Here is a 24697-nt window from a genome sequence, read left to right as displayed (position 1 = left end):
TTTTCCTGGCTTGCTTGTAAATCTTAAGTGTTCTAACTGAGCCTTTATGTCTCATGCTAGTATAAGCCTTTTTCTTCCTCTTGACAAGATATTAAATTTCTTTAGTAAACCAGGGCTCCCTTGCTCGACTACTTCCTCGCTGCCTGACAGGTACATATTTATCAAGGCCACGCAGTAGCTGTTCCTTGAATAAGCTCCAAATCCCCTGCAATTTCTTATTCCATCCTGTTCATCCTAAATCTTGCCTTATTGCATCATAATTACACTTCCCACATCTGTAACTCTTGCCCTGTGGTATATACCTATCGCTTTCCATCGATAAAGTAAACATAACTGAATTGTGGTCACTATCACCAAACTGCTTACGCACATCCAAATCTAACACCTGGCCGGGTTCATTAGCCAGTACCAAATCCAATGTGTCTTCACCCCTTGTAGGCCTGTTTACAGACTGTCAAGAAATCCTTCTGCACACAATGGACAAAAACTGACCCATCTTATATACTTGAACTATAGCATTTCCAGTCAATATTTGGAAAGTTAAAGGCCCCCATAACAGCTACCCATTACTCACAGGCCTATCCAGAATCATCTTTGTTTTGCTTTCCTCTACATCTCTGGAACTTTTTGGAGGTCTGTAGAAAAGTCCCTACCTCTCCTTTCCTGTTTCTAACCTCAATCCATACTATCTCAGTGGACGAGTCCTCATCAAAGGTGCTATCTGCCACTGTAATACTATCCTTGACTAACAATGCCATACCTCCCCCTCTTTTATCATTTTCTCTGTTCTTCCTGAAACATCGAAATCCTGGAACCTGCAACAACCATTCCTGTCCCTGCTCTATCCATGTCTCTGTATTGGCCACAACATCGAAGTAAAAAATGAGGTCTGCAGATGCTGGAGATCACAGCTGCAAATGTGTTGCTGGTCAAAGCACAGCAGGCCAGGCAGCATCTCAGGAATAGAGAATTTGACGTTTCGAGCATAAGCCCTTCATCAGGAACCAGGTACCATCCCATGCTGCAAGTTCACCCACTTTATTCTGGATGCTCCTGAAGTTGAAGTAGACACACTTCAAACTACCTTACTGCTTGCTGCTGCACTCTTGTGACTTTGAAGCCATACTTCTGACCTCAATACTCTCAACCTCCTGGACCCCGGAATTACAATTTAGGTTCCCATTCCCCTGCTAAATTAGTTTCAACCCTCCTGAAGAGCATTATCAAATTTTCCCACCCATGTTTCCTAGGACAAGTCAAACAGAGACACGCGTGAGAATTCCTAGAAGCATGGCACTCCAACCAGAAGTCTATCAACAAACACATTGACGTGGATCCCATTTACTACCCCCGAGAAAAAGCACAGGAAATTACATCACCATAGGAAATTACATCATCACGGAAAATGACATCACCCACCCAAGGAAACCTAGACATATAAATAAAAAGCAGGCCATACGACCAGTGCTTCACCAGAAGCTCACTGATTATGTTACCTAGTATGATGACGAAACATCTGAAAATGAACCTTCCAGCTCAGCGAGCAAACTTACAACCATATTTAACATATGCATAAAAATGAAAGTGGACAGGTATTTGTTTACCTATATTTATTAGCAAATCTTTCAGATGTTGCCTACCCTATTGCAAATGATCATCGTCATAAATTACATGACTTGAATTGATTAAGACTCCACAATTGTTATTTAATTGAATGAACTGTGGGAACTTTATGGGTTTGTTTCAGGTAGATTTATATTTTTTTAAAAAAATAGAAAGATTCTGCAGAACATAATGCATCCTATTTAATGACTTCATATTCCTGGCAGGATGCCTTGCCTGCTGGGTTTGCATATCGAGAATTCAAAGGTATGCTCCCAAAGGCTTGCCATCTATTAATTCATAATGGATGAAAAATCATAGGTAGCAGGTCTGCCATTTCAGCAGATCTCTATTTCAACAAAGATTAAATCATTGTAACTGATGGAAAATGTTGGCAACAAATACAAGGTTGGATGCAAATCTATGGTATTCATATATTTGGAATCTGAAGAATGCTGATTGCTGTTGGAGATTAAATCACTGACATTCAGTCCATCCCTGCAACATGCTAAACCTTTCATGGTAAGGTGGGAATTGAAAGTGATTCTTGGCCACTGCTTTTATAGACTGTATTACAATGACAAGGATCTGGAAACATAATGAGTATAGTTATGAATTTGTAAATCACCCATCCATTCCCAACTGCGCAATTCAGGCTGATGGCTTCTCTATCCATTGTATGGACCGCACAGCGTGCTCAGGTAAGACAGAGAGTAGAAGGGCTTGCTTTTTAATCAACAACTTGTGGTGCATGGACATGGCAATCCTGGGAAGCCATTGCTCCCCAAACCTTGAACTCCTCTCTATTAATTGCCGCCCCTTCTATCTACCATGAGAATTTATCGCTGCTTTACTAACTGCTGTGTACAAACTACCACAAGCAAAGGTCGAGGAAGCTCTGGATGTGCTGTACTCCATCACAAACACCCTGGAGACAGAGCACCCCGAGGCCTTGTTTATTGTGACTGGCGACTTCAATCAAGTCAGTCTAAGGAAGCTGTTGCTCAAGTAGCACCAGAACATTACCTGCCCCACCAGGGGCCTGAACATTTTGGACCAGTGCTACACCACTGTTAAAGATGCCTACCGCTTCATTCCCCACCCTTATTTCGGGAACTCCGACCACAATGCGTCTTCTTCTGCTGGCTTACAGACAAAAGCTCAAGCAGGAGACCCTCCCTCACGGATACAGGTCCAGTGTTGGTCGGAGGAGGCAGAGGATCAACTCCGGTGCTGTCCGGAATCAGCTGATTGGGCCATGTTCAAACACTCTGCAGGTACCTTGGACGAGCACAACACCATCGTCACAGGCTTTATCGGCAAGTGTGTGGAGGACGGCATACCGAGCAAGTCAATCCGGGTGTTCCCCAACAGTAAATTCTGGATGAATCAGGACATACACAACCTGCTAAAAACCAGGCGTGAGGCCTTCAGATCAGGAGACCCACTCAATTATAAGGAATCCAAATATGACCTTTGCAGAGTCATTAAGACAGCCAAGGACCAATACCGACCCAAACTAGAGACCCAGACAGACACCCAGCGACTATGGCAAGGACTGAATAACATCACAGGTTCTAAAAAGAGATAGTGCAAGATAGCAGACAATGACACATAACTGCCAGATCGTCTCAATGCCCTCTATGCTCACTTTGATCAGAATTTCTGCAGAGACATCAAACCTATTCCGACAAGTCCTGAGGAAATCATCCCACCAGACATTGCATCAGAGGTGAGATCAGTTTTCCTTTGTGTGAATCCAAGGAAAGCAACGGACCAACGGAGTACCAGACAGTGCACTCAGAGCATGCGCAGCTCAACTGGCAGATCTTCTCAGACATCTTCCACCTCTCCCTGCAGCAGGCCACTGTCCCTGCCTGTTTCAAGAGAGCTATCCCTGTGCCTAAGAAGGCTCATGCAGCATGTCTCAATGACTACCGCCCAGAGGCTCTAACTTCAGTGATCATGAAGTGCTTTGAAAGGCTGGTCATGGCATTAATCAATTCTAGCCTCCCCACTACTCTTGACTCACTCCAATTTGCCTATCGGACCGACAGATTCACGGCAGATGCCATATCACTTGCCCTCCACTACTCCCTATAACATCTTGACACCAACGACAGCTACGTAAGAATCTGACTCATTGGCTACAGTTCAGCCTTCAACACTATTAACCCTTTGAGACTGATTACTAAACTTCGTGCACTCGAACTAAGCCCCATTCTCTGCAACTGGATCCTTGGTTTCCTGACCCACAGGCCACAAACAGACTGGGGACAATATTTCATCGTCACTAACATTCAACTCTGGAGCCCTCCAGGGGTGCATACTCAGCCCCCTACTGTACTCCATATGTACCCATGACTGTGTCACTAAATACCAGACTAATGCCATTTACAAGTTCGCTGATGACACCACCATAGTCAGTCAAATCTCATATGGCGATGAAACAGACTACAGACGGGAGGTGGAAGACCTAGAAAAATGGTGTACTGAGAGCAACCTAACTCTCAATGCCAGTAAAACCAAGGAACTCATTATTGACTTTCAGTGGGATGTTACTCATGTCCCCCTACACATTAACAGCACAGAGGTGGAGCAAGCGGAGAGTGTCAAGCTCCTGGGAGTGGTCATTCCTAATAAGCTTTCTTGGATTCACTGTGTGGATGCACTGGTTACAAAGGCCTAACAATGTCTCTTCTTCCTCAGGCATCTGAGGAAATTTGACACAACAACGAATACCCTTGCCAACTTTTATAGGTGCGCCATCAAGAGCATTCTGACTGGATGTATCACTACCTGGTATGGCAATTGTACCATTCAAGATCGGAGACGGTTGCAGAGAGTGGTGAACTCAGCCCAGACAATCATAAAAGCCAACCTCCCATCTATAGAATTCATCTACCAGGCCCACTGTCAAAGAAAAGCTGCCAGTGTTCTTAAGGATCCATCCACCCTGGCAATGTTTTTCTAAAACCTCTACTAGTGGGGAGAAGGTACAGAAGCTTGAACACACACACCAACCAGTTTTACATCAGTTTCTATCCTCCAATTGTTAGATGGACTCACAAACTCTTAATATTCGCCTGTACCTGTGTTTTGTTTTTGCTGCTGTTTACCTACTTAACTCTGTGATCTGCCTGTATTGCTCGTAAGATCGAGCTTTTCACTGTGCCTCGGTGCAGGTGACAATAAATTCAATTCAATGCAGGAACAATGTGCTGGTGTAATTTCAGATTAGCTGATTTTAGAGCTACTCCTGGCACTGGGGATGAATGGCCGGAATGTTGGTATTACAGCGAGGGAAAGTCCTGCCATATGTGGATTGGTAAAAGGAACAGTATTTCCTTTCAAAAATGACTATAGGAGGCCAAAGAAGAGAATTAGTGCACTGAAAGGCCTTGTTGAACATTGAAGGCAAAATAAGTTTACATTTGGAGTGGGTGCTGGGTCATCTGCAGTTACAAATAGACAGTGTGCATATGAGGCAAAAGAGATGACAAATGGTAAGTGAAAAATTGCAAGAGGTGGTCTAAAGCAAACTTTAAGAGATTAGCTCTGCAAAACATTTTTCAAGGAGGTCAGATGGTAAAAAGGTAGAAGAATTTGAGGAGCAGGTATCAGAAAATGGGACCTAGGTGCCTAAAGACTTGACCATCGATCATGATATGGCATGGAGTAGCAAGGAGTGGATTAGCATAGAGAAGAAGCATACAGGAGGGTGTATGAAATCAGCCTGTAATGGGCAAAGCAAAGGAGCTGGGATATGAAAAGGGAAGAGGATCTGAGGTTACTTTACAATAAAACTCTGAAGAGATTTATAAGTGAAAACAAAGCGTTTTAAATTTTGAAAATGGCTTTATAGAACCGTCATGTCTAATCACAGATTCTGAATATGCTTTTAAAAGATTTGATGCTTCTGTATAAATTATGATGCATATACACTACACAATGGTAGCATTTTACATTTAAGTCATACAGAACTCTTATGCTGTCAAATCTTTTCATCTTGCATTCTTCACTGAAGCACAAAAGTATCAAATTTCACAGGGAACAAAATTTTTTTTCCCAATCGATCAGCACCGTCTTCTGCAGTATAAATTGGTATTCTCTTTGAAATGTGGGATTCTTGCAATTCTGCCTTGGTGAGTGCAAGATTAAAATCATTGCTTGTGTCTCTCTTTCAGGCTTTGTATGGCCATGCAACTAAAGAGACAAATATATGGATAGATTGTGGACGCATTCAAATAATAAAAATGCAACTAGCTGCAGCAATCGCACAATCCTGTAAGAAGTCATGTTCACTGTCAGAGTCACTTTTCGAAATTTAGCTAATTGTTCTCTTTAGCTCTCTGTATTACGCAGCGTGCAAACAGACCAGCTCATTAGACCTAGCATGACAATAGATCTGAGCATTGCTCCAAAATGGGACACAGTTGTCAGCACAAGCATCTTTAGACAATACTGTGCACAAAATGTATGGATGTTTGATTGTGAGATGCATCAGATTCTGCTGCACACTTTGCCCTAATGTGCTGCCAGGGAAACAGAAGGGGTGACTGAAAGCAAGGTGTTTAATTCAGTTGGAGCAGATTGGAATGGACTCCTCAGTTGCCATCACACAGCGCAAGTAACATCTGTGTAGAAAATAAAGTGTGCTTACTGTACAGAAGATCTTGTTTTGCCCAGTCTTGAGGGATGTGATAACTAGTTAGAGCAACCGTGAAGGCAGTGCAGCAGTCACAGTGTCTCAGTGGGTGGCAATGGCAACAGCAATGACAATAATGCTTGCTGAAACACACAAAGCACATACAGTGTGCTTTTGCAGAAACAGCCTTGTTTTTGTAACAATGAGGTGGTGTGCTTTTACAGCCAATGCGCTTAGAAATGGAAAGTAATACCTGAGGAGGATTGGGGATTGTACATGTTATCTTTTGTGTAGCCACATATCTCTAACCTTCGCAGGCGCATCTCTAGGTCTATAGTATTTGTTTTGTTGTCTCCAAACATATGATGATCGTCATGAACAAGCATGTTAATGAATATATCAGTAAGAATAATATAATTGAAGTGCAAAAATGGTTGAAAGCAGATCATTGTATGTAAATGAAAAGTGCATTTATAAATGTAATTAATACAGTATATCCAATTTAAACTTTTCTTAATCCATTCACAGTTTGACCATCAGGATCATTGCCAGTTTTAATCATTCCTGATAATAAATTTCTGACCTAAACTTGCCAATGACTGTCTAACCAGAATTCCACACCTTTTTGAGAAAGAATTGCATTTTGCTTCCACTTCTAAATGGTTGGGCTTGAATTTTAAATTTTATTTCCTGTGTTATAAACACCCCCACCAGGGCAGACATTTAATCATTTTCTTTATCTTGGTTGAATTACCCCTCAAATTTTGCGATGCCCAGGTATACAAATCAACTTGATGCAAACTGTCTTCAACATTTAAGCCTAAGTCATATTTTGATGACTCTACACTGCGTCATGACAAATATATCTTCCCTGTAGTTTGAATGCAGGAACGTCTTTCCTTGGGCAATCCAACAGTAAGTGAAAATCAACTTTGGAAACATCACAGAAAAAAAATGTTTATAATTATTGTGGCAGTTTTGTTTTAAAATCTCCAAACATACTACAGGATGAAATAAATTGACAGAAACAATAAATTGTGTAATGATGGTTGCTGGGGTGTGATAAGGAGGAATACATGTTCAGAGGGAACAGACATCATTAGGCAAGTTTTTAAAAAGCCTATTGAAGTATAAACTAGAACACAGAAAAATAAATAAAAAAACATTGTTTTCTACTTTCAGCAAGGAAAACAAAACTAGCTGTTCAGGGCAGCACACAACTGAAGAATGAAATATTTATCGTACAAGATATACAGAGAAGTTAGTTCAAGCTGACTGAATGAAAATCCTGATGTTTCTTTGTGTAAAGAGAAAATAGCCCAGAGCTAGGTTATATGAAACAAAAACTTTGAAATTGCTGTCAGTGATATTTTTTGTCCACATGTTTTAGAGGTACTCTTTTCCTAATATTTACTTTGGTGTGTAATAAATCTGTTTACTTCAACTACCTACTAATTAAATGGGGAAGGGAAATTGATTTGAGTACATTTCAAGCATACATTGTCGATAATATTTATTAGAATATCAGCATTATTAGAATGTATTTGGAAATTATACAAAGACTTTGCAGATTCTAGGGTTTATGCTTTGCAGAAGCCCCCTCTGAGACTTCTTACATTATATCACCCTATCCATTTCCACCTGAGCATAAACTATTCAGTGGAAAGGAATTGTTTCATTCCTGTTCTTAGGACATGTGGTAATAAATATATTATTTGAGAAGGCAGTTCTGACAAAAAACTTTTGAACTTAGAACGAACTGACAGTTGTATTGCTGAATTCTTGTGAAATTGCATAGATCTATCTTGGTATAATAACCACAGGTGAGTTATTCACATTTGCTGGACTTCCACATTTCAGAAACATTTTGGTTCTAGTTTGTGCTCCAGCAGCTTCTCTGATTTCTATTCCAGGTCTAATTGAAATACTGTTATGTGTTTCTATACATCCAAGTGTTGCATGATGGCATGTATTTAAAATATCCATTATATAAATCTGAAGTTTAATGAATGCAATTCATTCTTCTTTCAAAGCTCAATTGTGCAATGGAAAATTTCACAAACATTTGCAAGAATTCTTTGTTCCACTGGTGGTACGTTATATTGATCTGATGGAATCGGCAATTGCTCAGTCTATTCATAAAAGCTTTGAACAAGAAACATGGCAACCAGTGAAGTAAGTAATTTTGAATTGGCATCTTTTTTCTCATTGATACAATCTGTTGATATAGAGCTAGCTTTAACAGAGCAGGCGCTTGTCTGTGATGTCATAAGACATCTAGATTGGTGGTTCAGTCCATTCATTGTTATTCATTGTGCATCACTTTGCTGCAAGGACCTGTGAATTTCATCAGGAAGATTGGAAAATGGATCCCAGTTGATCAAACTTAAAAGCTGTTCACAACAATAAAAGAACACATCACAAACACATAAAAATAGGAACTATTGAGCCTCCTGAGCCTGCTGTAGCATGAATGAGCTTTGATCTCAATTTCATTTTCCCACCCACTGCCTATGCGCCTTGATTCCCTAGTCCAGAAATTTGTTTGTCGCAGTCTTCAATGATCCACAATGTATTAGGGTAGAGAACTCCAAACATTTCACAACTAGATGTACAAAAATTCAATCTCAGGAAGAAATCTTTCCTCCTCTCAGTCGTAAATAAACACCCCATTATTTTTACATGATGCCCCCATTACCAGCAATGAAAATATCCCTTCAGATTCTACCCTGGCAAGCCCTCTCAGAATTTCATGAGTCAGTGAAGCCACTTATTGCTCTGCAAATCAGAGACGTATTCATAGGAAAATAGTTTAAAAACATAGACGCAGAAGTAGGCCAATCATTCATGGCTGATCCTGTGTCTCAACACCGTTCTAAGTGACACCCTTCGCTTCTAGAAATATATCTCTTTCTTTCTTTCTTACATATTTAGTGCCTTGACTTCATACTCTTTGGTGGTAGAATATTCAGTGGGTTCACCCACTGACTGAATTTCTCCTCATCTCAGTCCAAACTGGCCTATCCTTTGCCCTGAGACCACGATTTTTATTCTAAATCCTCAGCCAGGTGAAATATCAACTGCATTCAGTCTGTCCAGCACTGTCAGAATTTTACATGTTTCAATGAGATCCGATCTCATTCTTTGAAGCTCCAGTGAATACAGGTCCAATCAACCACATTTGGTCTCACAGGGCAAGCCTGCCATCCCATGAATCAGTCCAGTAAAACTAATCTCTTCATGTAGGTCAACCTTCTAATTCAAGAATTAGTCTTTAACATCATCATTGGACCATTTCTGAAGTATGTATACCCTTGTGGAAGTACATCAAAATTCTTGCTGTGGTTTCATTAAGAACCTGTACAATTGCAGCTTGACTCTTTTGCACTAAGTGACACCCAGTCTCTCACCATTTTAAAAATTATTCCATTTTTCTATTCTTCCCACAAAAGTGAAAATCTCACATTTTCCCCTCATTATGCTTTATCAATCATCAACTTACACAGTCAAGTACCCTTTGCAGGTTTCTTGTGTCCTTCTCACAGCCAACTTTTCAGTTTTGATTTGGAAGATTGGATGCATTACAATTGGTTCCTTCATGAAAGTCATTGATATAGATTGAAAGTGACTGAGGCCCAAGAACCTGCTCGTAGCACCTTAGGAGCAACAACAAATCAATCTGAAAATGACCTGGTTAATTTGAACTTGGAGTCTTTGGGATATTCAACCAACATACCAAGCATCATATCAGCACTGAATTTCACATACCACATTACTCATTGTGTGAGAGGCAGAACACCATATTAAACGGCATATCCTTTCGGTGGTTTGCAATAAAAATGGTACTGACATAACCTACATTTACCCCTTACCTAACACTACGGGCAATTTAGCTTGGCCAATTCACCTGACCCGCACATCTTTGGACTGTGGGAGGAAACCGGAGCACCCGGAGGAAACCCACGCAGACACGGGGAGAACGTGCAAACTCCACACAGTCAGTCGCCTGAGTCGGGAATTGAACCCGGGTCTACAGGCGCTGTGAGGCAGCAGTGCTAACCACTGTGCCACCGTGCCGCCCCACGCCCGGATGGGTTGCGCTTCAGTGGGTCGGTGTGGACTTGTTGGGCCGAAGGGCCTGTTTCCACACTGTAAGTCTAATCTAATAACCAACCAGACTGGACTTGCCAACCAATCAGAATTTTTCCCCCATGCTGTATAAAAGTTGGTTTCACCTTTAATTGGTATTCTTGCTAATTATCCTGATGAGTACAGGATGCAAAACTTCAACAAAATGTGAAATAAAAATGGAAAATGCAAGAGATGCTCAACAGGTCTGTCAGCATCTGTGGCGAGAGAAACAGAGTTAAGATTTTGAGTCCAGAGGTTGTTCTTTGCAACCCAAATTCTGAAAAGTTAACTCTCTATCTCTCTCCTTAATTGCTACCAACCTGCTGAGTTTCTCCAGCACTTTCTATCATTTTTTTTCAGATTCCCAGCATTTGTAGTCGCAGAGATGTACAGCACAGAAACGGGCCCTTCAGTCCAATTCATCCATACCAACCAGATATCCCAACCATTTGTTGTATATTGCTTTTTGATTAGATTAGATTCCCTACAATGTGGAAACAGGCCCTTCAGCCCAACAAGTCCTCACCGACCCTCCGAGGAGAAACCCACCCAGACCCATTTTCCTCTGACTAAAGCACCTAACATTATGGGCAATTTAGAATGGCCAATTCACCTAACCTGCACATCTTTTGGACTGTGGGGGGAAACGGGTGCACCTGGAGGAAACACGGGGAGAATGTGCAAACTCTACACAAGACAGTCACCCAAGGCTGGAATCGAATCTGGGTCCCTGGCGCTGTGAGGCAGCAGCTGTGCTAACCACTGAGCCACTGTGCTCTTATACAATAAAATGTCTTTTTTCAACAAAACGCAAGCTCTGTACTACAAAATATGTACTTATTTCTCTTGTTGATTTTGTTTTCACTTTAAATTAACTATAGTTTATAAATTGTCTATCCTAGTGATGCTAGCACGGGTTAATAATTTTTCAGGCTGCTTACATTAAAATCATTTAGTTGAGCAATTCACATAATGAGACAAAGACCAATTTAGTTTTGACAATCAAAGTTCACAGTGTAAAAATAAAACTACTGGCTGCCAGAATTTGTTTTTTTTTCAATATACTGTTCTGTTGAATTTAAGGTTTATTTTAAGAAAATAATGTTCAGATTATTTTCAGATTATTCATGACTTTTATACTGTATTAGAGATAAAGAAAAATTGGACTAATAGCTTATGATAATTGGCATTTCAGATGTTTATTTTAGTGAGTATTGTAACCAATGGGACATCTTACTCAACCTTAAGTACCATGAATCAAAGCTAGCATCTTTTCAATGCACTGCACCCTCAGTGGGGCTCTGAAATGTTGGCCTAGTTTGAGCAAAATTGAAATCTGTGCTCCATAACCATTGTTGTTTACCCTGTCAGTTCTTCAACCTTGCTTTGAAGTTTGGCCCTGGAATATCACACTGGTATTACAGATGATACACATCACATTTTTGTTTGACATAGATTGAAATAGCGTCAAAAAGTGTGGTACTGGAAAGCACGGTCAGTCAGGCAATATCCGAGGAGCAGGAGAGTCGACATTTTGAGCTCTTCATCAGGACTGGGCTTATGCTCGAAACGTCGACTCTCCTGCTCCTCGGACACAGCCTGACTTGCTGTGCTCTTCCAGCACCATACTTTTTGACTCTGATCTCCAGCATCTGCAGTCCTCACTTTCTCCTAATAGATTGAAATGAATCATGGATTCGGCAAACATAATTTTGCATGAATCTTGTTTTAAACTGTGCAATTTCAAAACTGGAAAATAATTGTCCACTCAATTATCCATCTATATTTTTCATAACCAGTTGCCTCAATACATCTTGTCTAAAAGGTTAAAATTAAACATTTTACATCATTTAATAATTTGCTCCATTTGATAACACTTCTACCTCCCTTTAAAGATTTGTGTGTCCTCAGCTACTTGAAGACTTAAGTATCTAATCAAAGCCAGCATTTCAATTCCATTATATTAATAAATAAAATGCTTTCTGGAAGATATTAACACATCATCTCATTCCTGAAGAAGGGCTCATGCCCGAAACGTCGATTCTTCTGCTCCTTGGATGCTGCCTGACCTGCTGCGCTTTTCCAGCAACACATTTTCAGCACAATATCTCAGCCTCCTTGTTCACCTGATGGCATAGATTCTATAGCAGAAGAGGGAGTTCTCCCTCTCTTTTGGCCAATATCTGCAGTTCATCCAAATCAATTGACGAGTTGTCCATTTTCTGCCTGTGGGATCTTGTGCGCAGATGAGGTGCCATGTTTGCCAACATCACGGCTCTTTAAATAATTTATTGAAAAGGAAAAACTTTTGTGTGGTTTCATTTCTGACAACGAATGGCAAGCAGCTGCAAGGTATATATGTTCATTGTTGGTGACCATGAAATAATGGTGTTTTGTAACCAACTGACAAATGGTTGATTGGTACAAAAAAATGTGATTCGTTTGTCTTCCTGGCTGTCCGAGGAAGAAGCCAGCACAGCTGAACGGCTAACATCCAGCAGTGTACATATGTAGAACTCCACTCTGTATGTACATACACAACTTCAAGCTGTATGTACATGTGCAACTCCAACTTGTCCATGCAGGCAGTTCTATAATGCGATGGTTGTATTTTTGTGCAGCTCCATACTATATAAAAATCTTGCAATAAAAATGACACTTAAGATGTTGGCGATTCAATCGCGTTATAGACAGTAGATGTTATAAAAATTTGCACTTTGGAAACAGGAAACCCTCTGTGCCAATCGTGTTACAGTCAATTCGCATTGATGAAACGTGCATTATAGCAGAATGACTTGTACGTGCAACTCCAATCTGTCCACACGACCAACTCCAATCTGTTTACACATCCAACTCCAATCTGTCTACACATACAACTCCAATCTGTCTACTCAACCAACTCTAATCTGTCTACAGGTGCAACTCCAATCTGTCTACATGTACAACTCCAATCTGTCTACACGTACAACACCAATCTGTCTACACATACAACTCCAATTGTATACACATACAATTCCAATCTGTCTACACGTACAACTCCAATCTGTATACACATACAATTCCAATCTGTCTACATGTACAACTCCAATCTGTATAAACGTAAAACTCCAATCTGTCTACATGTACAACTCCAATCTGTATACACGTAAAACTCCAATCTGTCAACATGTACAACTCCAAACTGTCTGCACGTATGCCTCCAATCTGTCTACATGGCCAACTCCCATCTGTCTGCATGGCCAACTCCAATCTGTCTACACGACCAACTCCAATCTGTCTATATGGCCAACTCCGATCTGTGTACATGTACAGTTCCAATCTGTATACATGTAAATTCAATCTGTATACACGTACAACTCCAATCTGTATACAAGTACAACTCAATCTGTATACACGGCCAACTCCAATCTGTCTACATGTACTACTCCAATCTGTCTACACATGCAGCTCAAATCTGTATACACATACAACTCCAATCTGTCTACTCAACCAACTCTAATCTGTCTACAGGTGCAACTCCAATCTGTCTACATGTACAACTCCAATCTGTTTACACATACTATTCCAATCTGTCTACACGTACAACACCAATCTGTCTACACATACAACTCCAATTGTATACACATACAATTCCAATCTGTCTACACCTACAACTCCAATCTGTATACACATACAATTCCAATCTGTCTACATGTACAACTCCAATCTGTCTACACATACAACTCCCATCTGTCTACACGTACAACTCCAATCTGTCTACACATACAACTCCCATCTGTCTACATGTACAACTCCCATCTGTATATGCATACGACTTCGATCTGTCTACACATACGACTCCAATCTGTCTACACCTACAACACCCATCTGTCTACACGTACAACTCCAATCTGTCTACACAACCAACTCCAATCTGTATACACGTAAAACTCCAATCTGTCAACATGTACAACTCCAAACTTTGTGCATGTATGCCTCCAATCTGTCTACATGGCCAACTCCCATCTGTCTGCATGGCCAACTCCAATCTGTCTACACGACCAACTCCAATCTGTCTACACTTAAAACTCCAATCTGTATACACCTACAACACCAATCTGTCTACACATGCAACTCCAATCTGTATACACATACAATTCCAATCTGTGTACACATACAACTCCAATCTGTCTACAGGTGCAACTCCAATCTGTCTACACAGCCAACTTCAATCTGTCTACACATGCAACTCACTCCAATCTGTATACACAAACAATTCCAATCTGTCTACACATACAACTTCAATCTGTCTACACGGCCAACTCCAATCTGTCTACACTACAACTCCAATCTGTGTACAAGTACAACTCAATCTGTATACACGGCCAACTCCGATCTGTCTACATGTACAACTCAAATCTGTGTACAAGTACAACTCAATCTGTATACACGGCCAACTCCAATCTGTCTACATGTACAACTCAAATCTGTCTACACATCCAACTCCAATCTGTATACACATTCAAATCCAATCTGTATACACATGCAACTCCAATCTGTCTACACATACAACTCCAATCAGTAACACGTACAACTCCAATCTGTCTACACGGCCAACTCCAATCTGTCTACACGGCCAACTCCAATCTGTCTACACGTACAACTCAATCTGTATACACGGCCAACTCCAATCTGTCTACATGTACAACTCCAATCTGTATACACGTACAACTCCAATCTGTCTACACGGCCAACTCCAATCTGTCTACATGTACAACTCAAATCTGTCTACACATATAGCTCAAATCTGTCTACACATCCAACTCCAATCTGTCTACACATGCAACTCCAATCTGTATGCACATACAACTCCAATCTTCATACACATACAACTCCAATCTGTATACACATACAACTCCAATCTGTATAGATATACAACTCCAATCTGTATAGATATACAACTCCGATCTGTCTATGCAACCAACTCCAATCTGTCTACGCAACGACTCCAATCTGTCTACATGTACAACTCAAGTCTGTATACCGAACAAACTCCAAATTACAATCACACAAATTGTAACTGCCTGTTGTTTGTGTTCATTGAGTGCTTAGTTCACGCTAAGAGTAACAGTACTTGTCCAGTAAAACCTGATAATCCCACAGCTACATCGAGCATACATGTCATCAGGGCAAATTAAAGAAGTACGAAGACAATACCTGAATTAAAGTATATAACAATGTCTTTGCATTTTCTAAATAGGGAATTATCAGATACGTCTGCTGTACTTGTATCTCACAGTAGTTCTGAATGATTTGGTGATTGAGGAATAGATGTAAAAATGTGTGTATATGGGTTCTTGAACTCTCAACAATGAAAATGATTATGTGGATTGTCAGCAATTTCATTGAATTAGTTTTGCAGTATGAACCATCCTAGATTATTCTTTCAATTAGCTTTGAAGGGTATTGACTGTAAAATTATTTTTTTTAAGATGGTAATCATTATATCTTCTTCTAAAAGATTATTCTGTACTATGGTTGCCTTGCAAATCCCATTGATCTTTGTAAGTTAATTTATTATGTTGACTGAACTGTTAGCTTGAGTTGGAATACACTACTTCTGCATTGCACTGAACAAACTGCTTTCTTATTGCTGAACTCTCACAGTTTGCTTCTACTGATATTCTCACGATTTTCCTCCACAGGAACCTCACCAATAACCTCGCTAATGTGAGCCTACCAAAAGTCCCAAGTCTGCCTCTTAATCTTCCTCAAATGCCTAGCTTTTCTCCACCATCTTGGATGGCATCTTTATATGATTCCACGTGTGTATATTGCAAAACTGTGTAGTCGCTTGCTTGTGAGGTCTGCATGCAGTGTACATTTGTTCTTGTGCCGAATGTGTGGGTTTAGCTGCACACATAGTTCAAGATAATGAGCTACTGTACTGTTATTGCATGAGCACCATGTAGTTCAATGTCAGTAGAGAGGTTTACAGAGGCACATGTGCATGCAAGTGCTGAGAATAGAAACAAATGTTTGAAACAATGTCTCCTTTTCATACGGTATCTAAATCATTCACTGCAAGATTAGCCTTATAACGATGCAGAGGAAAAATTGAAGGCCAAGACTCATTTTCAGTTTCGGAGTGGTTTAGTAGCACATCTATACTGCATGTCATGAAGGAATTAGAGAGCTTTCATCAAAGGGGCCAGCATGCTCTGACTATGTGTTGCAATCTGTGTCAAGTACAGTAAAATGCAAAGCAACAATTAAAAATCTATGTTCTACTGTCAGATTATGTCTTTAAAAAGAAGGTAATCATCTTTTGGAAAATAGGGAGTGTTTTTGGCCTGGTGTTGAGTCAGTACAATAGTAAAGATGCATCTGTAATGTCAGACCAATTCACCATTTGAGCTACAGTCTCACTAATGTTTTGTTAGTGACCTGGGGACATCAAACACACAACCGGGAGTAGCTTATTGGCCTCTAGAGGCGATGGATCTGCCAAAATAACTGCCACTGGAGAGGATGCTAGGATAAAGTAGCGATGGTGATCCAAAAGACATTTGTGGGGCCTGGAAGAGAAAATCCTGCTCTTTCTAACCAACAAGTATCATCTTTTAATAACCAGCAGTCAATATAAAGGGAGTTCTTTTGACACCTTGTAAGTTAGAACTGGCACGTATTGCACACTTATTTCCTATTCATTTAGTTGTTATAAAATTTGTCGTAGAACAGAACTTAATTTTCAAATCTGATTGAGAACTGCAGGCAAATATTCAACACTGGCATTGTGGAAATGATGGATAATGTCAGCATAATACTGACTAATGCTTGGTGGTTTTCTAAAGTTAGTTCAACAACATATATCACAGAAATTCAGAAGGCCATGCCATTATACAGCAGGTGAGGTGAGAGTGACTGCCTTTGATATCAAAGCTTCACTTGACCACAGGTAGCATTGAGGAGCCCAAGCAAAATTAGAGCCTATGAGAAATTGCGCAGGTTGGAGTCATGTCTTGCATAAAGGAAGATAGTTTGAGTTGTAGGAGATCAGTTATCTCAGCTCCAGGACATCTCTGCAGGAGCTCCTCAACACATTGGTAATCATATCTATAATATTCAAAAATTCCCTACATTCTGGAAAGGGGATTGGAAAAGTGCTAATGGTAATGCCCTTATTCAAAAGGAAAGGGAGGTAGAGAATAGGAAACTAGACATTAATTAGTTTAACATCTGTTGTTGGAATCAGTTACCAAGGAAGTAGAAATGGGATATCTGGAAAGTCAAATCACAACCGTCAGAGTCAGCATTGTTTTATGAAGGATAAATCATGATTGAGTAAAATGCTAGAGATCTTCAAAGATGTAGCAAGCAAAATGCATACTGGGAGTCCTGTAAATGTAACACATCTAGATTGCCAGAAGGCATTTGATAAGGTGCCACAAAAAAAACATTTAATTCACACAATAAGATTATAGGGGTAAAGTATTAGCTCAGATTGGCTAACCAACAGAAGCAAAAGAGTCAGGATAAATTGATCTTCTTTCTAGTTGTCAGACTGCAACTAGTAGGATGCCCTGGTGTTTGGTCCTCAGGGGCCCCAACTATTTATGGCCTGTATTGATGACTTGAGCATAGGGATAAAGGTAGTATAGCCAAGTTTGCAGATATCACTGAAGTAGGTGGGAAAGTAAGTTGCAATGACGAAATTAGAAATTTACAAACGTATATGGATAGCTTAGGTGAATGGGCCAAAATTTGGTTGATGGGGATTAATAGAACATAGAACATAGAACAATACAGCACAGAACAGGCCCTTCGGCCCACGATGTTGTGCCGAACATCTATCCTAGATTAAGCACCCATCCATGTACCTATCCAATTGCCACTTAAAGGTCGCCAATGATTCTGACTCTACCACTCCCACGGGCAGCACATTCCATGCCCCCACCACTCTCTGGGTAAAGAACCCACCCCTGACATCTCCCCTATACCTTCCACCCTTCACCTTAAATTTAAGTCCCCTTGTAACACTCTGTTGTACCCGGGGAAAAAGTTTCTGACTGTCTACTCTATCTATTCCTCTGATCATCTTATAAACCTCTATCAAGTCACCCCTCATCCTTCGCCGTTCCAACAAGAAAAGGCCGAGAACTCTCAACCTATCCTCGTACGACCTATTCTCCATTCCAGGCAACATCCTGGTAAATCTTCTCTGCACCATCTCCAAAGCTTCCACATCTTTCCTAAAGTGAGGCAACCAGAACTGCACACAGTACTCCAAATGTGGCCTAACCAAAGTCCTGTACAGCTGCAACATCACTTCACGACTCTTGAATTCAATCCCTCTGCTAATGAACGCTAATACACCATAGGCCTTCTTACAAGCTCTATCCACCTGAGTGGCAACTTTCAAAGATCTATGTACATAGACCCCAAGATCCCTCTGTTCCTCCACCTGACTAAGAACCCTACCATTAACCCTGTATTCCGCATTCTTATTTGTTCTTCCAAAATGGACAACTTCACACTTGGCAGGGTTGAATTCCATCTGCCACTCTTCAGCCCAGCTCTGCATCATATCTAAGTCCCTTTGCAGCCGACAACAGCCCTCCTCACTGTCCACAACTCCACCAATTTTCGTATCATCTGCAAATTTACTAACCCACCCTTCGACTCCCTCATCCAAGTCATTAATAAAAATTACAAACAGCAGAGGACCCAGAACTGATCCCTGCGGAACTCCACTTGTAACTGGGCTCCAGGCTGAATATCTACCATCTACCACCACTCTCTGACTTCGACCGGTTAGCCAGCTTTCTATCCAATTGGCCAAATTTCCCTCTATCCCATGCCTCCTGACTTTCCGCATAAGCCTACCATGGGGAACCCTATCAAATGCCTTACTAAAATCCATGTACACTACATCCACTGCTCTACCCTCATCCACATGCTTGGTCACCTCCTCAAAGAATTCAATAAGACTTGTAAGGCAAGACCTACCCTTCACAAATCCGTGCTGGCTGTCCCTAATCAAGCAGTGTCTTTCCAGATACTCATAAATCCTATCCCTCAGTACCTTTTCCATTACTTTGCCTACCACAGAAGTAAGACTAACTGGCCTGTAATTCCCAGGGTTATCCCTATTCCCTTTTTTGAACAGGGGCACAACATTCGCTACTCTCCAGTCCCCTGGTACCACCCCCGTTGACAGTGAAGACGAAAAGATCATTGCCAACGGTACTGCAATTTCCTCTCTTGATTCCCACATAATCCTAGGATATGTCCCGTCAGGCCCGGGGGATTTGTCTATCCTCAAGTTGTTCAAAATGTCCAACACATCTTCCTTCCTAACAAGTATCTCTTCTAGCTTACCAGTCCGTTTCACACTCTCCTCTTCAACAATACGGTCCCTCTCGTTCGTAAATACTGAAGAAAAGTACTCATTCAAGACCTCTCCTATCTCTTCCGACTCAATACACAATCTCCCACTACTGTCCTTGATTGGACCTACCCTCGTTCTCGTCATTCTCATGTTTCTCACATACGCATAAAATGCCTTGGGGTTATCCTTGATCCTATCCGCCAAGGATTTTTCATGCCCTCTCTTAGCTCTCCTAATCCCTTTCTTCAGGTCCCTTCTGGCTATCCTGTATCCCTCCACTACTCTGTCTGAACCCCGTTTCCTCAACCTTATGTAAGCCTCCTTCTTCCTCTTTACTAGACATTCAACCTCCCTCTAGTAAAAAATGAGGTCTGCAGATGCTGGAGATCACAGCTGCAAATGTGTTGCTGGTCAAAGCACAGCAGGCAGCATCTCAGGAATAGAGAATTCGACGTTTCGAGCATAAGCCCTATGCTCGAAACGTCGAATTCTCTATTCCTGAGATGCTGCCTGGCCTGCTGTGCTTTGACCAGCAACACATTTGCAGCATTCAACCTCCCTCGTCAACCAAGGCTCCCTTACACGACCATTTCTTTCCTGCCTGATAGGTACATACATATCAAGGACACGTCGTATCTGCTCGTTGAAAAAGTTCCACATTTCCACCACATCCTTCCCTGACAGCCTATGCTCCCAACTTATGCTCCTCAAATCCTGTCTTACAGCATCATAATTTCCCTTCCCCCAATTGTAAAATCTACCCTGTTGTGCGCACCTATCTCTCTCCATAACCAAGGTGAAAGTCACAGAATTGTGGTCACCATCACCAAAATGTTCGCCCACTAACAAGCCCATCACTTGTCCCGGTTCATTACCGAGTACCAAATCCAATATGGCCTCCCCTCTGGTTGGACAATCTACATACTGAGTTAGAAAAGCTTCCTGGACACACTGCACACACACCGCCCCATCCAATCTACTTGATCTAAAGAGCTTCCAATCAATATTTGGGAAGTTGAAGTCGCTCATGACTACGACCCTGTGGCTTCTGCACCTTTCCAAAATCTGTTTCCCAATCTGTTTCTCCACATCTCTGCTGCTATTGGGGGGCCTATAGTAAACACCCAACAAGGTGACTGCCCCTTTCCTATTTCTGACTTCAGCTCATACTACCTCCAAAGGCAGATCCCCCTCAAACTTCCTTTCTGCAGCTGTTATACCCTTTCTAATTAGCAATGCCACCCCCCTCTCCTTTTTTACCACCCTCCCTAATCTTACTGAAACATCTGTAACCAGGAACCTCCAACAACCATTCCTGTCCCTCATCTGTCCACGTTTCCGTGATGGCCACAACATCGTAGTCCCAGGTACCGATCCACGCCTTAAGTTCACCCACCTTATTTCTGAGACTCCTTGCGTTGAAGTATACTCACTTGAGCCCATCTCTGTGTCCGCAAGTATTCCCTGTCAGTGCTACCTTCTCCACAGCCTCCCTATGTAGATACATTTGAGCTTATACATTTTGGTCAGAAGAATAAAAAAGCAGCTTAATATCTAAATGGAGAGAAACTTCAGAGTGCATTGGTACTGAGGGATCTGGGTGTCTTTATGCATGAGTGGCAGAAATCTAGGATGTAGAAGCAGATAATAAGGAGGACAAATGGAATTTTGGCATTTATTGCAAAAAGAATGGAGTATACAAGTAGGGAAATATCGCTGCAACTGTGCAAGGCATCAGTAAGGACCACACCTGAAGTATTGAGTTTTTGGTCCCCATGTAATTACATTGGAGGCAGTTCAGAAAAGGTTCATTAGATTAAATCCAGAGGTAAAAAACTTGTTTGATGAGGAGAGATTGAGCAGTTTGGGCATTTACTCCTGGAGTTCAAAAGAATGAGAGGTAATGTAACAGAGATGTATAAGACGACAGAGAAGATTTAATCTTCAAACCCTAATTGAAAACTGGAAGCAAATATTCAACACTGGCATTATGGAGATGGTGGGTAATGCCAACAATGATATCACTGATGCCTGCTGGGTTTCTAAAGTTAGTTCAGCAGCATATACCACTGAAATTCAGAAGGCCATGCCATTATACAGCAGGTGACATAGAGTGGATGTTTTCTCTTGGAGCCAATCTAGAATGAGAGGTCATAGTTTTGGGATAAGGGGTGGCAGATTTAAAACAGAGGTTTGGGAAATTACTTTGTTCAAAGGGTCAGAAACCTGTGGAATTCATTACCCCAGAGTGTAGTGGGCACCAGGACACTGAATAAATTTATGGAGGAAATAGACAGATTTTTAATTAGAAATGGATTAAGGGGATATGGGAGCAAACAGGAATGTGGAGATGAGGCCAAGATGAGATCAGCCATAATCATAATCAATGGTGGAACAGGCTCAAGGAGCTGATAGCCTACTCCTGCACCTAGTTCTAACTTAGTGTCGTAGGCACAGCCATCTTCAGCTGCTTCAGTAATGACTTTCTATCCATAATAAATTCAGACGTTCGCTGATAATCAATGGTCAACACCATTTGTGACTCCTCAGATACTGAAGGTGAAGGTAATGTTGCCATAGCTCCAGAGGACCATAGGTTTGCAGCCTCATTGGAGAGAAATAGATGACTGGTGGTACTTTAACCTGACGGTCATGATACCTCAGACAAGGTGAGAAGTTGAGAAGATTGCCTTCATGGTAACCATAGTCAGTGTTGGCTTTAAACCCTGCATTGCAAACTGGCTGACTACCCAGCTGAACTAACTGACACCCCAACTGAAGTAGTATTTGTCCAAATGCAGCAAAGCCTGGACAGTATCCAGGCTTGGGCTGAGAAGGAGCAAGGAACAATTTTGCCATACAAGTGCCAAGCAATGACCATCCCCAACAAGAGAGAATCTAATCGTTACCCCTTGACATTTAATTTTATACCGTTGTTGAATCTCCCACTATTGACATCCTGGAGGTTACTATTGACCAGAAACTTAACTGGACTAGCCAAGTAAATACAGTGGCAACAAGAGTAGGCCAGAGGCTTGAAATTTTGCAGCGAGTAACTCATCCCTTGATTCTCCAAAGTCTGTCCATCATTGACAATGCACATGTCAGGATTGCGATAGAATACTTCCCACTTGCTAGGGTCAGGTCATCTCCAACAGCACTCAAGAAACTTGACACCAACCAGGATAAAACAGCCCAATTGATCGGCACCATATTCAGAAACATCCACTCTATCTCCCATTCATGCTCAGTAGCAGCAGTGTATACCAACTATAAGATTCACAAGAAATTCACCAAGAATAGTACCTTACAAACCCCCTTGGCCCCAGTTATCTAGAAGGACAAGGGTAGAAGCAGGTGCCACTTGCAAGTTCCCCGCCAAGCAATGAACCATCCTTACTTGGAAAGATTTTGCTGTTCCTTCAGTGTGGCTGTTCAACATCCTGGAATTCACTCCCTTACTGCAGTGTGGGTCTATCTACAGCAAAGGGACTGTAATGTTTTAAAGAGTGTAGCTCGCCACCATTTTCGAAAGGGCCCAGCCAGGACAGCCCACTTCCCCTGAATGATTAAAGGGGGAAAAAAAGTGTCTAACCAAGCAGAGACCCAGACTTTTAGGTCAGCCATGGCAGAAGGAGGTTACTGTGTGAACGTTGCCTGGTGGGCTGGGTGCTCAGTATAAAGAGCAGCAGGTGGCTTCAGTGGGTAGCCCCCTTCCTAATGCCTGATCTTTAATTCAGACATTAAGTATTTTTGAGTGAGGGATTCCTCACAGAATGGACAGCCCACTCTGGTTAGGTTAATACTAACAGCAGTGGGATGAGGTCCTTTTAAATAGGCGTTAATTGGCCACCTAAAGGTCTCAATTGTCATTCGGTAACAAAGGTCATCCACAAGCCTTCCTTCTATGTTGTTAACTGAGGTGGAACCAGTAAGGCAGCAGGATCTCCATGAGCCACACTCCTGCCTGACTAAGCTCCCCCTCAAATCAACCTCCGATTAGACATTAACCTCCCGCCCTCCCGAGGGACAGCACAAGATTCCACACTGCACTACAAAAGCATTTGCAAAAAAGGGTCGACTCAAAGGTACAATATCAAATTGGTTGCAGTCATATTCAAAAGGATCAAAATGACAAGCCCAACCTTTTTAAGGTAATTGAATACTTTTAGCTTAATAATAACAAAATAAAGAGCTGGATCATATAAGACTGAGATGAGAAATCTCTTCAATCTGACTGGTGAATCTTTAGACTTCATTATCTCAGAGGCCTGTGCTGGTTAAGTCATTGAGCATGTTCGGCTCAAAAGTTCGTAAATTTCTGAAGACGAATAACATCAAGGGATGTGGAGATTGCAGGCAAGTTTCATTGAGATAAATGATCAGCCAAGATTGAATTGAACGATACAGTTGGCTGAATTTACTGAATAGCCTACACCTTTTCCTACATTTCTATAATTTAAATGGGGAATCTTGGCAATTTCAGTGTTTGTTTTGTCTGTGCAAGTTGCTCCCTGTGTAATTACAAGCCCCAACCAGCTCTACAAATAAACCTCTTCTAACCATGTCCCTCCAACAACTTTGGAAAATAAGTAAGGTTTATTTTTGTCATGTATAAGCTTTTTGTTTCATGAAATTGAAGCAAAGGCTTTCAAATCAATTGGCAGGTGGTCAACATTAACTTCCGAAATATTGTGTTAATATGGTGAAAATATTTATGCCACAGTAAAGAGAGCAATGTGGATTTGAACAGTCGATATCTTGTTGGTATTTGTAAAGGGGAATATGATCTGTGAGCTGAAAGAATATAATCCTGTTGGCTTAATGCCTTTCTGTACAGATGTTTGATATAATTGCAAGGGGGAGTTTAGTTGTTGCAAACACTTCCTGCACAGTTGATAACTAATCAAAACTGTGGATTGCTTGCAATTAGAAGTTGTCATTCC

At 41.2% G+C, this 24697-nt stretch overlaps 1 protein-coding gene across 4 annotated transcripts in view; it reads left to right on the top strand.

The window, feature by feature from the left end:
- Positions 1-24697, top strand: part of cadps2 (Ca++-dependent secretion activator 2) — a 727075-nt gene that overhangs the window by 591503 nt on the left and 110875 nt on the right. For 2 of the 4 annotated variants that reach the window (XM_060839926.1, XM_060839925.1), the window contains exons 19-20: positions 8284-8425; positions 16066-16185. In XM_060839926.1, coding sequence (XP_060695909.1) covers positions 8284-8425; positions 16066-16185 — 262 coding nt within the window. The remainder of the gene's footprint in view (positions 1-8283; positions 8426-16065; positions 16186-24697) is intronic. The other 2 variants (XM_060839929.1, XM_060839928.1) reach the window with 1 other exon arrangement.

Source organism: Hemiscyllium ocellatum, chromosome 19 (assembly GCF_020745735.1).
Source record: "Hemiscyllium ocellatum isolate sHemOce1 chromosome 19, sHemOce1.pat.X.cur, whole genome shotgun sequence".
Lineage (NCBI taxonomy): Eukaryota > Metazoa > Chordata > Chondrichthyes > Orectolobiformes > Hemiscylliidae > Hemiscyllium > Hemiscyllium ocellatum.
This window is presented reverse-complemented; position numbering and strand designations above follow the sequence as displayed.